At 38.0% G+C, this 17659-nt stretch overlaps 1 protein-coding gene across 4 annotated transcripts in view; it reads left to right on the top strand.

The window, feature by feature from the left end:
• Positions 1-6552, top strand: part of ARHGEF3 (Rho guanine nucleotide exchange factor 3) — a 306587-nt gene extending 300035 nt beyond the window's left edge. For all 4 annotated transcript variants that reach the window (XM_041761095.1, XM_041761096.1, XM_041761094.1 and 1 more), the window contains 2 exons: positions 2340-2526; positions 4252-6552. In XM_041761095.1, coding sequence (XP_041617029.1) covers positions 2340-2526; positions 4252-4604 — 540 coding nt within the window. In that variant the 3' untranslated portion in view covers positions 4605-6552. The remainder of the gene's footprint in view (positions 1-2339; positions 2527-4251) is intronic.
• Positions 6553-17659: the final 11107 nt, after the last annotated feature.

The raw sequence follows: 17659 nt of genomic DNA, 5'->3' as shown, positions 1-17659 counted from the left end.
GAAGCCAAAACTAGATTGAATAGTTCTTAATAAAGCTTTGATGATTCAAGGGACAACCTTTTGACCTGGACTTTGGAGTGGCATTCGTGAGCAAGCTAGGAAATGTTATTTGAAATCATTGAGTGTATGTCATAGCACCCATTCTCAGAGCTGCTGTGGATCCAACCAGCTAATGGTACAACAGAGGTAATGAGACTGGTCACAGGCCACTGCTTGAAGAAGTGTTTCTGTTTGACTATAGAGTTACTGATTGCTAGAAAGCTGAATTCTGCTTCTTGCTGATTTTCAGAAAGCCCTGATGGACTTCTAATGTCTAATACTCTGGCTTCTTAAATATTCTTTCTCAGAAGCCCTGTAGGAAATAGTTAGGGAAATATATCACTGCATGGAATGAGGCCTATTCTCTTTCTGTCCATCAGTAAAGGACTGAGGCTCTGGCTGGATGTACCTAGGGCTTTAAAGATGAACTCTAGTTCATATTTCAGGCAGATAGATTTTTGAAAACAAAGATAGTAGTTGAGGTGGGAGGTTTGTTTTAGTTATTTGCTTTTCCCAGTAGATTATAGAAGCCATTATGAACAAAGTCCTGTGTCAAAAGGAAAGCTCGATAACTTGAGAGCTAAAAGAAGCCGAGACTAAGGATGGAAATTCTCAGTGAACACTCATACATAAGGGATATTTTAAAAAGGTTTCCCAGAGACACCTGGATGGCTCAGTGGTTGAGCATCTGCCTTTGGCTCAGGTCATGATTCTGGGGTCCTGGGATCAAGTCCCACATTAGGCTCCCCGCAGGAAACCTGCTTCTCCCTCTGCCTATGTCTCTGCCTTTCTCTGTGTGTCTCTCATGAATAAATTAATAAAACCTTTAAAAAAAAAAAGTTTCCCACGCAATCTGAGTTCAAATTGTCTATTTTGGTTAGAGGATTGATTGAAGTAGAAACTGTAAAAAAAAAAAAAAAGTTTAGTATATAAAACAAAGGCCAACCCCTTCCTGCCCCATCCCCCAAAGAAGTCTTAACATTCTTTCTATATCCCCCTTCTCAAAAAAAAGGCCCTTAACTTGGTTCTTTTTTGTTGTTGTTATTGTTTTTAGTTTTTCTTTACTCTGTTTAAATGCACATTTGATAAACAAAATCACACTCCTCAACCTCCTTCCACCTAGTACAAAATTATCACTTATATTTCCACCACCCAACATTTGAGCTTTAATTTCTACAAGTGTGTGTGTGTGTGTGTGTGTGTGTGTGTGTGTGTGTGTGTCAGAGTGGGTGTGGGAGGGATCCACAAGTTTCTTTTCTCCCAAATATAAAATTGTCTGATAATGCTGAATGTGCTTCCCCTGCCCCCAAATCAAGATTCTAATCTGAGTTTCCACCTCTTTGAGACCCCCGGGTTCACGTTCCCAAATATCTCCATTGGAAAACCAGAACCAGCTGCAAATGTTGTAGATCTTTTCATTTCAATTCGTCAGCATTTCCAAACTGTGAGAAGAGTCTAGCACTTGGAATTGAATGGAGCCAATTTACCCCAGCTCCACCCAGCAAAATTGCTTTCATGATGTGGTTTGAGACAAGTCTTTATTTTTGAGATTTTCTTTTCACCCACAACACACACATCAGTCATTCAGCCTTTTAAGAACAACCTCTTCAGAGAACTGAGGTTCTGAGGAACATAACTGAGAAGGACCAGTTCTTTGATCATCTTTCTTTGTGGCTAAAGCAGCATGCTCTGGTTCCCTCGGGAATGGGCAGTGTTCCAAGTTGAAGTGCCCGAATGGGGCTGATACTCAGCTCTGTGGTTTAAGGAATAAGTGTTTTTATGGGTTTGGGAAGCAAAGATTAATATTAGGCTTGATATGCCCATCACATCTTTTATAGACTATTGTTCATTATCATCTCTTAGGATTATATTGGGTCCTATAAACCAAAGCTCAGGTGGGGGTGGGGGTAATAACTTCTTTTTTCTTCATTGCTCCTTTTATTCTATTACCCCTTCTCACTTTTTTCTTACGGAAGCTGGAGGCTATGTGTGTCTGCACAGGTTGTGAAATACAATGTGAATTGGTGTCCCTGGAGCTGGCAGTCCTGGCTGCAGATGTCTGTAGGCAGAAAGGCCTTCTCCATGGGGATCCTAGGGAGACATTCCTCCAGGATAGGCACTAAATGCATCTGGAAATATCCCCAAAATGCCTGACTTCTGTTCTGGAGGTAGATTTGAGCTTTGAAGTTTATAATACAATGTGAACCTGGTACCTGGGGAACTCTTACCCACAGAAGTCCACTGATCAACTTCTTATTAGACTGTTGCTTAAGAAAATCCTGTGGATTCTTCTCTTCTAGAAACTGCATGTTTTCCTGTTCCAAGAAGTGCTTGTGATCACTCGAGCTGTCACCCACAATGAGCAGCTCTGCTACCAGTTGTACCGGCAGCCAATCCCTGTAAAGGACCTCCTACTGGAAGACCTGCAGGATGGAGAAGTGAGGCTGGGCGGCTCCTTGCGTGGGGCATTTAGCAACAATGAGAGAAGTATGGATGGCAGTCAGTTTTGACCTGTTGAATGGTTTTGGTTGTGGTGGTTCAGAGGGAGTGGCTGGGGGAAAGAGAAGAGCCATGGCCTCAGAGTCACGCTACATTCCAGTGCTGTCTCATTACTCACTGCCTGTGTAACCTTGTGCAATCTCTGTGAGCCTCAGTTTCCCATCTGCAAAATGGGCATGTATACATTCCTACTTTCTAAAGTTGTTTTAAGGATTAAGATACTACAAGTAAACCTGTCTGCACAAAACAGGTGCTCCTTAGGTTCCTTTTCTCTATCTCCTTCTATTGAATAAAAGCATGCTTGACACCTGTTAGTCCCTATGTCGATACCAGTTGCTTACTGGTGGCTCTTGTTGAGCCAGCAGGCTGGTCCCTGAAGAAGCTCGAGAATGGTCATCTGGGTTGAGGATTCATCTGCAATTACTTGAATGGGCTTCCCTAACTTGAGACTTAAACAAAGAAATTAACCAAGAGAAGCTAAGATGGCAGCGTTTCCAGAGTATCTTGTATGTGTCATTCCAGGAACTAGTACACACTGGTAAACTAGGTCAAATTCCTTGCCCCTACAGAGCTTACATTATGATAGGAGATAAACGATGAAGAAATATTCAGATGCCATTAAGAGAACTAAAACCTAGTATAAGGTAGATAGGGATAACAGCTGGAGGTTTGCTTTGGGGGAAATGATCAGAGGAGTCTTCCTTGAGAAAGTGACATTCAAGCCTCTTGGGTTAACACTGGCATCATATTGTCAAAATAATGAGTATGTACTGCCTCTTACCTACTCATCAGTTCCTCCACCTTGGTGGTGGTGGTGCTGGTGGTGGTTGAATACTGACTGTGTGCCTGTAATTGTATCAGTACATATATTATCACATTTAGCCCTCATAATAATCTTATAAGATAGGTTCTCTTTGTTTCTCCCATTTTACAAAGAAGGACACTGAGACATGGAGAAGTTAAGGCGCTTGCCAGGAGCAAAGGGTGGAGCCTGAATTTGTCTGAAGTGGTAGTTCCCCAGCCCACTGGCTACAGAATTAGTGCAAGGGGACTGAGCACACGTGCTTCTGTGAACCAAGCGTTGCACATGGCATGTGGGACCTGTTATGTGCCAGTTAAACTAAATAAAAGGTCTTCCAAACTGTACACTACCGTTTTTCAAATGCACACAACTCCTCTGGAGATAATGAAAATGCATTTTTATTTTAAAATGAAACTGAACTTGTAACTGCTCTGAGTCTTTACCTATCTTCTCAACCATTCAGGTACTAGATATACAGGTACCATTGTGTGGAGGATCATGGGCATGTTTTGATATTCCATAGAGCTTCTGAAACTTGAAAAGGCTGTAGTTTGGGGCAGTGGTTGAAATTCCAGATTATTAGGCCCACCGACCTTGTACCTATTGAATCCTAATCTCTAAGGGTAGGGTCTGGGCATCTATGTTTTCAACAAGTTCACAAGGGATTTTAATATGCACCCGGGTTTAAACTGAGGTCCATTTGCTAGCATCACAGGCAACTGAGAGTTACCTTGGCATCAAACTTAGTCAGTGGTGGCTGCAGGGCAGAGCTGAGCCATGTCCTGGACTGATGGGACAGGTTTCACAATGAATGAATGATGTCTGCCCTAGATACAGGGGGAGTTAAGGCCATCTTTGACCTGGGAAAGACCTGTCCATTGACCTTTTTTATATGTATTTTTCACTTCTAGTTAAAAACTTCTTCAGAGTAAGTTTCAAAAACGGATCCCAAAGTCAGACCCACTCACTACAAGCCAACGACACCTTCAACAAACAGCAGTGGCTCAACTGCATTCGTCAAGCCAAAGAAACAGTTCTGTGTGCTGCTGGGCAGGCTGGGGACCTGGACTCCGAGGGACCGTTCCTAAATCCTGCCACTGGGAGCAGGGAGCCACAGGGAGAAACAAAACTTGAGCAGATGGACCAATCAGACAGTGAGTCAGACTGTAGTATGGACACGAGTGAGGTCAGCCTCGACTATGAGCGCATGGAACAGACAGACTCTTCCTGTGGGAACAGCAGGCACGTTGAGAGCAATGTCTGACAGAGGCGTGTGTACTTCCTGGAAGTAACCCTGTGTCTTACCTGTACAGTATTTGCATTCCACAAATGGAACAGTTTGGAGAAGCACTTTTTAATACTTTCGTGACCCTGTTGACCCAGTCCCTTGTATCTGTATCCTTGTCCCTAGTACTGTAACTGCCAATCTGTCTGTGTAAGCTGGGGTTCCGTGGCAACTCACCTTGTGTTGCATTTCACAAGTGTCTGGATGGTTGGAGAGGTACTTGAACAAGTTACTTTCATGTGTTCTGCTGGATTTAAACCAATAGAAAAGAATCTCTAAACTACTGTTTCATGTAGATTGCTTAAGAGTCCTCCTGTGTTTTCTCTAGTGCTTTTCTAGCTCTTTGACATGATAGCTGAAAGCATGGAATTTACAGGGCATGAGGAAGTCACTTGTGTATCATGATGATCTTTGCAGGAAAACGGAAAAAGATCAGTCCTTACAGTGAACCTGGTTCAATGTTATCCATCCCAAAAGCGTGAACACATACTTGGGGATTCTGGATGCTTAATTTTGCAAAGGAAGAAGCACTATGTTGATATCATTCAGTGCAAATAATCTATTAGGACTTGGAATAGTCTCTTGGAATAGACCTTAAGAGAACTAGCCCAAAAGCAGCTGTCAGCTCTGAATCTTGAATGAAATGCAGTTGCACTAAGGGGTCTCTGTCATAGTTGCTGGCTTGCTTTAGAGAGCCATTTCAAATACCAGAATAGAACTCAAAAGGCCTGGGGGATACCTGGCAGGATAATGAGAAGGCCCATCATCACTTTGTTTCATGTGCCAAGGGCTACTCATATTTTGGAGCATTGAGGAAGAGACTGTAGGTGAGTCAGTGACTCTGTTTATCGAAACATATGAGAAGAATTTGGAAGAAGTGCTTCATCATGACCTTAGGCAGGAAACATTCAGAGAAAAGCAAGATCCAGTGCCCTTCTGGGAGAGGCCAGAGTCTTGGGTTTTCCTGCTCTGCTTTTGGGTCAACACTTTGCCGTCTCAGGCTCTGTGCTATGATCAGTCATAATTACATTCTCTGTAGGCCAATTTTAATTAACTCTATGATTAAGTAGAATCAGTTAGCCAAACTAGTAACCTCCTTGTCTAGCCTTGATTTACAATGCAGGGTAGACTGCCAACCTTTAAAAAAAGTTAACTGAATACACAGAGAAGCTCCCTGTGAGTGTAAATATCAAGGATGACTTGTGCAAAATTATTCCCACACCAGCACTAGTAGTAATGATTCTAAATTATTGCCAAAAATTTTTTTTAAATCTTCTGTGTCTTTTGAGTTTACAGAAAGCAGTAAATGCTATGTTATCATTTTATTATGTACATCTAACATGTGCATTCAAAGAAGCTGTGTGACAAGATGTATCAATATGAAAACAAGGTAATATTACTTATTTTTCAAAAACGAAAAAATATTGTGGTCAATTTTACCCTGTAAAACATATTTCTGTATTTATAGATTTTAAACTTGGTGAATTTTTTTCTATTATGAGTTTATTTAAAATTGCTTTGTTTCTCAAATCGTTATTGATTTAGCAAGTGAATGAACTGCAGATAAAAGCAGACATAAGCTGAGAACTGATGTTTGATGGTGGAGGAAGAGGAAATCATTTTCTGCAAGAGCCATCGGCCACTTTGGCCAGTATGTTGAGACAAGAGGTCTGTTAAGTACTGGCCTATGAGAAGAAAGTGAATGTTTTGATGAAATGAATGTTTTTGTATAATGGCCTTAAACTTTTCTGGAAGCATTTCAAATAAATTACATTAAAATGTTACCCTCTCTGTGTACAGTATGTGCACTAGAAATGTCAAATTTCAACTATCTTCCTAGGAGGTTCTTTCTGGAATTTTTGCTTCTTGTGCCCAAATACAAACTTTAAAATGGGGTGCAGGTTGGAATAAATGTTTTGATTTGATCTATCAAGACTTTTGCAGAGGTCCTGTTTCTAAGATCTATTTTTTCAAGCATTCTCAACTCATTTACTTATTCATTTATTCATGTTTCACTTCTGTATCTTGAATCTGTACCTCATGTAAAGTCAAGAGATAAGTCATGATTGTGATAGGAAAAGAGTGTTGAATCTCACTGCTAGGATAGGCGACTGTTGAAAAAATTGACACCAAATAGTAGAAAGCAAATTCTACTTGGAAATTCTTAATGGAGGGGGCACCTGGGTGGCGCAGTGGTTGAGCATCTGCCTTCAGCTCAAGTCATGATCCCAGGGTCCTGGGATCAAGTCCCACATCGGGGTCCCCGAAGGGAGGCTGCTTCTCCTTCTGCCTGTGTCTCTGCCTCTCTCTGTGTGTTTCTCATAAATAAATAAAATTTTTTTTTAAATTCTTACTGGAAATTCAAGCCACTTTTTCTTGAGTTTAGTGGTTAATTTGGGGGCACCTGGGTGGCTCAGTCACTTAAGCAACCATCTCTTGATTTTGGCTCAGGTCGTGATCTCAGAGTTGTGAGATTGAGCCCCACACAGGGCTCCATGCTCAGCAGAGGAGTGTGCTTGAGAATTAACATTTTAATGCCAGCTCTCTGAAAAATAAATAAATAAATCTTTTATAAATATGGTTAGTTTTATTCCTCCAAAGAGTAGTCTTTATTTTTTTTATTTTATTTATTTGTTTAGAATTGTGGGGGAGAAAGAAAGAGAGAATCTTAAGCAGGTTCCACATTGAGTGTGGAGCCCAACACAGGTCTCCATTTCACAACCCTGAGCCAAAACCAAGAGTCAGACAATCAACTAAGCCACCCAGGTGCCCCCAAAAAGTAGTCTTTAGATGAAAAGGCTAAAAACTAGGGGATCCGTGGGTGGCTCAGCATTTTGGCGCCTGCCTTTGGCCCAGGGCGCGATCCTGGAGACCCGGGATCGAGTCCCGCGTCAGGCTCCCGGCGTGGAGCCTGCTTCTCCTTCTGCCTGTGTCTCTGCCTCTCTCTCTCTCTCTCTGTTTGTGTGTCTATCATAAATAAATAAATAAATCTTTAAAAAAAAAAAAAAGAAAAGGCTAAAAACTTTTAAGCTATTGGTCACCAATTCTCAATAACAGGGTGGCTCAATAGAGCTGGTAGATAGTCTCATCTTTTAATAAACTCCCACCATTTTCTGTAACCTGCTGTTAATTCTAAGATTAGTCAATATATTCACATAAATGTAAGTCCAATTTTTCCTTTTCCAAATGAAAACTCACTCCTCATCCTTTTCTTTCTCCTCCTTCCTTTCCATCCTCCTTGTCTTTCTTTGGTGCTTCTTTGGATGTCCCTTCCACCTCAGATTACCATGATCATACTGACTTTGATACTGGAGGCTGACTGGTAGTGTACTAACATGTTGTGGGTTAGTACAAATGACTGAGGGCTAAATGGTTTTCTTCAGTTTATTCTCAAGATGTTATTTTACACATAACTAGATGTAATCCTTGCAGTCAAAATGAAAAGTCAGAAGCAAAGAAGAGTAAGAACCAGCAATTTTGTGCAAAATTAGAGTGTGGTTTCAGCTTCTGGGTTGTGGTCACCAGCAGTGACTGCTTTCATTTCCATCCCTGGCACAGTCTTCAGCAGCTGAGAATGTAAAACTCTTCATTACAACAGTGCTGTTTTCACAAAATTTCTGTGAGTACAGGAAACTGCAATCCACTGTCTTGGAAAGCAAGCTGTTAAACTTTCCATTTACATTCTGTCTGTGTCCACCTTTTACTAATTCTCCTAAAGCCTGAGAACTCTTAGGGAGATTAGATCACACAGTTTTATTTGAGCCATTTCCCCACCTGACTCCCCTTGGCTACAGAGAACCCACACTGGACACCCCTTCTCACTGATGCAGTTGGCTCATTTAACTCATACTGTCTTTGTTTGTTGACAGAATGCTGGAATTATCGCATTGAAAGGGAATTTGAAGAGGGTGACTCAAGCCCAAACCTACCAGAAAGAATCTGAAGATCATGAAGATTTAAAACCTTGTTCATAGAAACACACAATGAGAAAAGGTGACTATATTCACTGCACCTACTATGCCTTCATGCAAACAAGCTGCGAAACAATCGCTGCTCATAGTTTCACACCTTCTTCCTCCAAGCTTGGTAGGCACATTAGTCGGTTGTGTAGATTCACCCAGACTAAGCACTTCTTCAACTGACCTGGAGAGCATAGCGAGGAATTGGAAACCATGCTTCATGACTTTGAAATCTGATCATCTAGTTCAGGAAACGGGATGGGCATTCAAAATGACTGGTCCATTGACACATATGTGTTCACACACAGACACACTTAAATGTTAATGAACTATGCTACTCGTCTGTGAAAGGTTTGAAGAATATCATCCTGCAAGTGTTGTATTCACTGTATCTGTTTCTGTGTCTGTGAAGAGACACCTTAAACCTCCAGGCCATTTAAAAAAGTGAGATAGTGAATATGAAATCACTTTGAAAACTACTAAGAGATAATAGTTTTCATTGTTGTTATTTAATACTTTTAAATTTACATACAGCATTATGAAATTTCTCAAAAGTATGGCATTGGCCTTTTTCATTCATTGTACTGAATAATTGAAAGAGGGGTAAGTGGTCTTCTCAATCCAGCAAATCCAGAGTATTTTTTTGTATTTTTTCTTTGGTATTTTCTTTCCCACAATTTTCTGGGTTTTTCTTTCTCTCTTTCTTTCTTTCTTTCTTTCTTTCTTTCTTTCTTTCTTTCTTTCCTTTTTTTCTTTCTTTCTTTCATCAACCCCAGAAAGAGATTTTAAACCTTGTGGATTTGGTCTCTTATTCTTGATTGGTTTTCAAAAATCCTTATCCCTTTATTCCTACTTTTCATTTCCTTATATTTTGTTCTCTCTCTTCATTTACCTCTCCAAAGCCACTCTCTAACCTGATTCTTCCTTTACTGTGCCTGTGGGACTTGCATGTACTTCAACGGGCTCTCTTGCTTGTAGCTTCTGACCAGAGGGGAGTCCTTGCATGACATCAGAGAGGGCAACAAGTGAGGTTAGAGTATTTATCCTCCGGCTCTCTTGAAGAATGCCTCGGTCTGACTGCATCTCTTGACATGAATTCACAACTCCCCTCAAGGAGTCCTCTCTGAGTTCCCATTAAGCTTGCCAGCCTAGGATTGTACCAGCCTACCGTCACTAGCCGTAGGAGACTGCATTGTTTCTATACCCTGCCCACAAGTGCATAAGTCCTTTATGAAGTCCTCCTTGAATTAACCTAATTTGAATCTGCTGCAGAGCTTGCTAAGCCTCTGACAGATACTAGTGTCTGACATAATAAACATTATTTAACATGTGCTATCATCATCATCATCACTGTTATTCCACCATCTGCATTCTATTTTCATGTGTTGTGGTTCAAGGATACAAAGATCTTGTGGAATCATCAAAGATGGATTTTGTGTTTCTGTTTCTTATTGTTGTGATGGATTGTTTTCTGAGAAGAAACATGAAAATATATTTCAAAAACAAAGGCAAAATAGACTTTTTCAGGCATACCAAAGTCAAAAGAGTTCATAACCAGCAGGCCTATACTACAAGAAATGTTAAAGGATCTTCTTTCAATCGAAGAAAAATGACACTAGATGGACATATGGATCCACACAATAGAAAGTAGAACCGTAAAAATGCAACTATGTGGCAAAATAAGAAATACTCTTCTTCTTGTTTAAATCTCCTTAAATTAATGACTTCCAGCTATTATAGAGTAACAAGTATTACTTTTACCTTTTCATCTGAAAAAAGAGAGAGAGAGAGAATATACATGCAGCTGTGGTTTTGAAGACACTAGACATCAGATATGGAAGAACAATGGACCTAAGAGACAGAGAGCAAATGAGTGAGGCCTATGATTTGCTCCAGCTTCTGGCCTTGAGAGAGTTTTCAGGCAGCAGTGCAGAGAGTGGAAACCCAGTGAACTCACTGAGTGGAATAGATGGAGCTGAAAGTGAAGGGAGACCAAGGCAGCTATGATTTAGAGAGGGGACCAATGCCTAACGAGAGAACAGTGGTGGTCTGCAGAGGGACCCACTCAGGTGCTCAGCTGAGTACTGATCAGTGTACACATGTGAAAAAACTACCCAAGGGTGGTACAACCTATCAAAAAGGATTAGAGGGAACTCACACAGTGCTGGGAATAGTGCCTGTTCCCACAAACCACACCAGAAGAATATCACAATTGAGTAAAGTGCTCAGAAGGGCCTACTTTCAGGTGTGGGGAATAATTAACTCTATAGTAAACACTACTCTGGTTTCCACCTAACAAGTCTTAAAAGAAAGGCTAAAAAGGATCAAACCATTTCCAAGCAACTTAACTGCATCCCAGAATAAAACTCAATTATTTATAGAACTTCAAAATTATCCCGCATCTAACAGGGTAAAATTCACAGTGCCTGACATCTAATCAAGGGCTATAAGGCATGCAGGAAAGTACAACCCATAGTGAAGAAAACTATATAAAAAACAATTGAAACCAACTCAGAACTGACACCAATGTTGGGATTAAAAGAAAAATGCTTGAAAAGTTATAGCTGTGTTCCATATTTTTATGGTAGGTGGAGAAATAAAAATAGTTTTAAAAAGACCCGGGGCAGCCCGGGTGATTCAGCGGTTTAGCGACGTCTTCAGCCCAGGGTGTGATCCTGGACACCCAGAAATGAGTCCCACATCGGGCTCCCTACATGGAGCCTGCTTCTCCCTCTACCTGTGCCTCTTCTTCTCTCTCTGTGTCTCTCATGAATAAATAAATAAAAATCTTAATTTAAAAAAAAGGAAAAAAAACCCACAAATTTAACTTCTAGAGATGCAAGCTACCATGGATGAGATGAACAATACACTGGGTGGGATTAATAGCAGATTATACATTGCAGGAAAAAAAATTAGTAATATAAACTATTAGCAATATAAACTATTCACCATTAAACATAAAAGATAATTTTTTAATGAAAAAAGCATCAGTGTGTCACAAGACAAATTTATAAAACCTGTACATTGAAAATTTAAAACATTGATGACAAAAATTAAAGAATACCTAAATGAATGAAAAAAAAATACCATGTTCATGATTTGGAAAACTCAATATTTTCAGCTCTCCCCAGTATTAATTCATAGATTTAACACAATGCAAATCTGAATCTAATTGGGATGGTTTGTAGAAGTTGACAAGTCAATTCTAAAATTCATATGAAAATCTATGAGACCTAGAATAGCCAAAACAACTCTAAAGATTAACAAAGTTGGAAGACTTATCCAAAACTTATAGGGCACTTGGCTGGCTCAGTCAGTGGAGCATGTGTTGGGGTTGTGGGTTCAGGCCCTACATTGGGTGTAGAGATTACTTAAAAAAAATAATAAAGTCTTAAAAAAAGTATGAAACTTAATATAAAGCTACAAATTCCAAAACAGTGTAGTTGGTATACATATAGACAATCAATAGACCCAAATAGAGTCCAGAAGTATAACCAACCATATGGTCAACTGATTTTCAACAAAAAATGTGAAGGCATTTCAGTGTAAAAGAATATTTTTTAAATAAATGATGCTAAAATAACTGGATATCTAAATTCATCAAGACCTAGAAATTTAGACTTATATCACATCTTATTTTAAAAAATTAACTCAAATGGACCATAGACATAAACTAAAACTATAAAACTAAAAACTATAAAATCTTAAGAAGAAATTATGAGAAAATCTTTGTGACCTTGGATAAGGCAAACACAAAGGTAAGGCAAATTTGAGGTTAGATATAACTTCAAAATCAAAATCCACAAAAGAAAAAACTGATAAATTGAACTTCATTATAAGTGACATAAAAAGTGACATTGAACTTCTCTTCACAAGAGATGGTTAAAAGACTGAAAATACAAGCAGTAGAATGGGAGAAAATGTTTGCAAACAAAATCTCTGATAGAGAACTTGAATCCAATGTATATAAATAAATATGAAAATTCAATAACAATTGAATTTTAAAATGGACTAAAAATTCTGCACAGCAAAGGAAATTATCAACAAAAGTAAAAGACAACCTACTGAATGGGAGAAGATATTTGCAAATGACATATTCGATAACAGGTTAGTATCCAAAATATATTTAAAAAGTATGTAACTTAATACCAAAAAAATAATAATCCAATTAAAAAATGAGCAGAAGACATGAACAGACATTTCTCCAAAGAAGACATACAGATGGCCAAGAGACACATGAAAAGATGCTCAACATCATTCATCATCAGGAAAATGAAAATGTAAATCAAAACAAGTTATCACTTCACACCTCAAAATGGCTAAAATCAACATAAGAAACAATAAATATTGATGAGGATATGGAGAAAAAGGAATCCTTGTGCACTGTTGGTAGGAATGCAAACTGGTGCAGCCAGTTTCCAGTTGTGGAAAACAGTATGAAGGATCCTCAAAAAAGTAAAAATAGCACCCTATAATGCTTCTATTTTTAGTAATCACACTACTGGGTAGTTACCCAAAGAATATGAAAACACTAATTTGAAAGGAAATAAGCACCCCTGTGTTTATTGCAACATTACTTACAATGGCCAAATTATGTAAGTGTCCATCAATAAATGAATGGATAAAGAAGATGTGGCATGAAATATTATTTAGCAAAAAAAGAAAAAGAAATCTTGCTATTTGCAACAACATGGTTGGAGCTAGAGAGTATAATGCTAAGTGAAATAAGTCAGAGAAAGACAAATACCGTATGATTTCACTCATACCTAAAATTTAGGAAACAAAACAAAGGGAAATAAAGAGAGACAAACCAGAAAAATAGACTTAACTGTAGAGAACAGACAGATAACTAACTACCAGAGGGGAGGTGGGCAGAACAATGTGTGAAATAGGTGAAGGGGATGAAGAGTATACCTATCTTGATGAATGCAATAGAATTGTTGAATCACTATATTGTACCCCCAGAACTAATTTACCACCTTTTTTTGCAATTAAAAAAACAGGAAGATTACAACTTGAATAAGAAAAAACAATTGGGGAACCCTGGGTGGCGCAGCGGTTTAGCGCCTGCCTTTGGCCCAGGGTGCGATCCTGGAGACCCGGGATCAAATCCCACATCGGGCTCCCGGTGCATGGAGCCTGCTTCTCCCTCTGCCTGTGTTTCTGCCTCTCTCTCTCTCTCTCTCTCTCTCTGTGTGTGTGTGTGTAACTATCATAAATAAATAAAAATTAAAAAAAAAAAAAAAAGAAAAAACAATTGTGTTCAGCTCCTTGCTCAGCAGGAAGTCTGCTTCTCCCTCTGCCTCTGCCCTTCCCCCCCGACCCCAGCTTGTGCTCTCTCTCTCTCTCTCTCTCCCCCCACTTCTCTTGAATAAATAAAATCTTAAAGAAAAAGAAAGAAGAAAGAAAGGAAGAGAAAAAGAAAGAAGAAGAAAAAGAAGAAAGAAAGAAAAAGAAGAAAGAAGAAAGAAAGAAAGAAAGAAAGAAAGAAAGAAAGAAAGAAAAGAAAGAAGAAAGAAAGAAGAGAGAAAGAGAAAGACAAGCAATTAAAGCTAACATCAATACATCAAATACTGGCAATATTTGACCAGGATTTTAAATCAGCCATCACAATAATGCTTCAAAAATCAACTGCAAATTCTCTTGAAACAAATTTTAAAAATAGAAAATCTCAGCAAAGAAATAGAACTTACATGAAACAGTTATCAAGTGGAAATTTTAGAATGTGAAAATACAACCAAAGAAATTAAACCAAAAAGCCCTTTGGGCTTGATAGTAAAGTGGAGATTATAGACAACAGGATCAGAAATTCAAAGACAGATCAATAGAATTGACCTGAACCATAGAGAGAAAATGAACTAGAAAGAAACAAAGAGAGCCCCAGGAACATGTAAGACTTAAAAAAAAAAAAAACAAAAACAAAAAAAAACCTAACATTGGCATTACACAATTACACACAACCCAAATAAGTACAAGTTAAACTGGGAAAATCTGAGTAAGATTGGCATATATTATCAAGGTCAACACCTCCACCTATTCCCATCCTGCTGTTGGCTCCAGCTGACTATTCTTTTTTCTGTCACTGTAGATTAGGGTTTATTTTTCTAGAGTTTCATATAACTGAAACAACATAGTATATATTCTTTTGTGTTTGGCTGCTTTTCCTCATCACAACGGTTTTAAAATTCAATCAGGTTGTCATATATATCAATAGTACATTCCTTCTTATTAATGAATCATATTCTATGATGTGAATATACCACAATTTGCTTATGCATTCACCTGTTGATGGATTTATAATTAAAACTACTGTAAACATTCACATACAAGTCTTACTGTAGACCTATATTTTCATTTCTCTTGGGTAAATTAGTGCAGCTGATGGGGTATATATTAGGTGTATTTTAGTTTAATAAGAAACTTCTGAACTATTTTTCATATGATTGTATCATTTTATATTCCCAGGAGTAAATCTCAGTTACTCTGTGTCTTCAAAAACACATGGTATTGTTTGGTTTGTTTCTCCATCTCTTTTTCATGGGACTAGTGGGCATGTAACCATATCTGATAGTGATTTTAATTGTATTTCCCTGATTACTAAAAATGTTGAGATTCTTTTCATGTACTTTATAAGTCACCCTCATATCTACTTTTGTAAAGTGTCCAAATATTTTGCCTATTTTTGTAGAGTTGCTTGTGCTCTCAGTATTGAGTTCTGAGAGCTCTTTATATATTCTGGAACGTAAGTCTTTATCCAGTTTTTGCTTTGCCGATGACTATCCTTCCATCAATAATACTACATAGCCTTGACTCTTGTAGCTTTATAGCACTTCTTAAAGTTAGATAGTCTAAACATTATTTTTTTTTCTTGTTTATTTTTCATGATGACTTTGGCTATTTTAAGTCCTCTGTTTCTTTTTCCAAATAAATTTTAGAGTAAGCTTATCAATTTTTACCAAAAAAGCCTACTGAGATTTTGACTGGCATTATATTGATTATAAAAATCAATTTGAAAGACAGCCCGGGTGGCTCAGCGGTTTAGCGCCACCTTCACTTCAGCCCAAGGGCCTGATACTGGAGTCCCTGGATTGAGTCCCACGTCGGGCTCCCTGCATGGAGCCAGCTTCTCCCTCTGCCTCTCTCTCTCTCTCTCTCTCTCTGTATCCCTCATAAATAAATAAAATCTTTTAAAAAAATCAATTTGAAGAGAATTGCATTTTAATAATATTGCCTTTCAATCAATGGACATGCTTTTTCTCTGTATACATTTATGTCTTTGAATATATCAAGGTAAGTTCTCTCTACTCCTAATTTACTGAGAGATTATTTTGCTTTGTTTTTTTGTTTGTTTGTGTGTTTGTTTTAAACACTTCACCCATTCATTTATGAAAGACACTTAGAGAGAGAGGTAAAGACACAGGCAGAGGCAGAAGCAGGCTCCATGCAAGGAGTCCGATGTGGGACTCGATCCCGGGTCTCCAGGATCACGCCCTGGGCTGAAGGCAAACGCTCAACCGCTGAGCCACCCAGGCGTCCCTGCTTTGTTTTTTATAGCTTGAATGGATGTTGAATTTCATCTAAAGTTATTTAATTTATTGAGGTGATCATATGGTTACCCTTTTTTAATAGTATAATCCTATTAATTTCTAATATTAAACCAAATTTGCATTCTTAAAATATATGCTACTTGATCTTAGAGTATCCTTTTTTCTAAAAGAATTTATTTTTAAGTAACCTCCACACCCAGTGCAAGGCTCAAATTCACAACCCTGAAATCAAGAGTTGAATGCTCCACTGAGTGAGCCAGTCAGGCACCCCTTAGGGTATCCTTTTTAATCCTTGAAAATCTATTAAGACTTGTTTTATATCCCAGAATATGGTCTATTTTGGTGAATATTTCATGTGTGTTTGAAATGAATGTGAACTCTGATATCGTTAGGTAGGATGTCAATTAGATGAAGTTGGTTTATAGTGCTGTTTAATTAAGTATTCTATTATCAATGTTGATTTCCTGTCTACTTTTTATATCAATTAATTTTTTAAGTATTCATATTTCCAAATATAATTTTGGATTTGTCTCTTTTTCCTTTAGTTCTATAAGTTTTTGTGTATGTATTTTGAAGCTTTGTTATTCTGTACAAACACATTTAGGATTGGCATATCTTCTAGATGAATTAACCCCTTTACCATTATGAAATGTCCTCTATTTCTGGTAATATTCCTCATTCTAAAACTTTCTTTTTAATATTAATATAACCACTCTAGCTTTCTTCTGATTAGTGCATAAATGATATATCTTTTGTCATCATAGCTTTTGATTTGTATGTCTTTACATTTAGATAGATTTCTTGCAAAAGGCATTACAGGTCTCACATTTTTTAAAATCTTGCCTGACAATCTGTCTTTTAATTGGAGGCTTTATGCCCTTTGTACTTAAAGTAATTAATAATATACTTCATTATAGGTTTACCATCTTGCTACTTGTTTTGTTTATGCTCCATGTTCTTCTTTCCTTTTTCCTACCTTTAGAATTAGTGTTTTTTAATATTTCATTTTATCTCCATTATTGATTTATTATTCTCTCTCTGTCTCTCTCTGCCTCTGTCTCACTCTTTTTTTTCATAGTGGTTGTTATCACAATCTTATTCTAACTCTTATTACAGTCTACCATGAAGTAATATTAAACTGTTTCATGTATAATTTAAGAAACTGATACCAATATATTTCCATTTCCTCTTTTCCATTCTTTGTGCTAATGTTATACAATTTGTTTCCTTTTGTAATAAGCCCTACAATTCACTGTCATTATATTTTCTTAATAAAGGTATTCATCTTCTTTAATTAAGTACTTAGATAAAAATCATGTTATATTTGGAGCACCTGAGTGGCTCAGTTAAGCATCTGCTTTCTGCTCAGGTCATGATCCTGGGGTCCTGGAATTGAGCCTCCATCAGGGCTCCCTGCTCAGGTGGGGAGCCTATTCTCCCTCTCCCTTTGCCCCTCCCCCCACTTGTGCACTCTCTTTGTCAAATAAATAAATAAAAACCTTTTTAAAAATCATGTTATATTTATCCA

This window comes from Vulpes lagopus, chromosome 7 (assembly GCF_018345385.1).
Source record: "Vulpes lagopus strain Blue_001 chromosome 7, ASM1834538v1, whole genome shotgun sequence".
NCBI classification, from domain to species: Eukaryota; Metazoa; Chordata; class Mammalia; order Carnivora; family Canidae; genus Vulpes; species Vulpes lagopus.
Note: the sequence above shows the minus strand (reverse complement) of the source record. Positions and strands in the feature narration are given on the sequence as shown.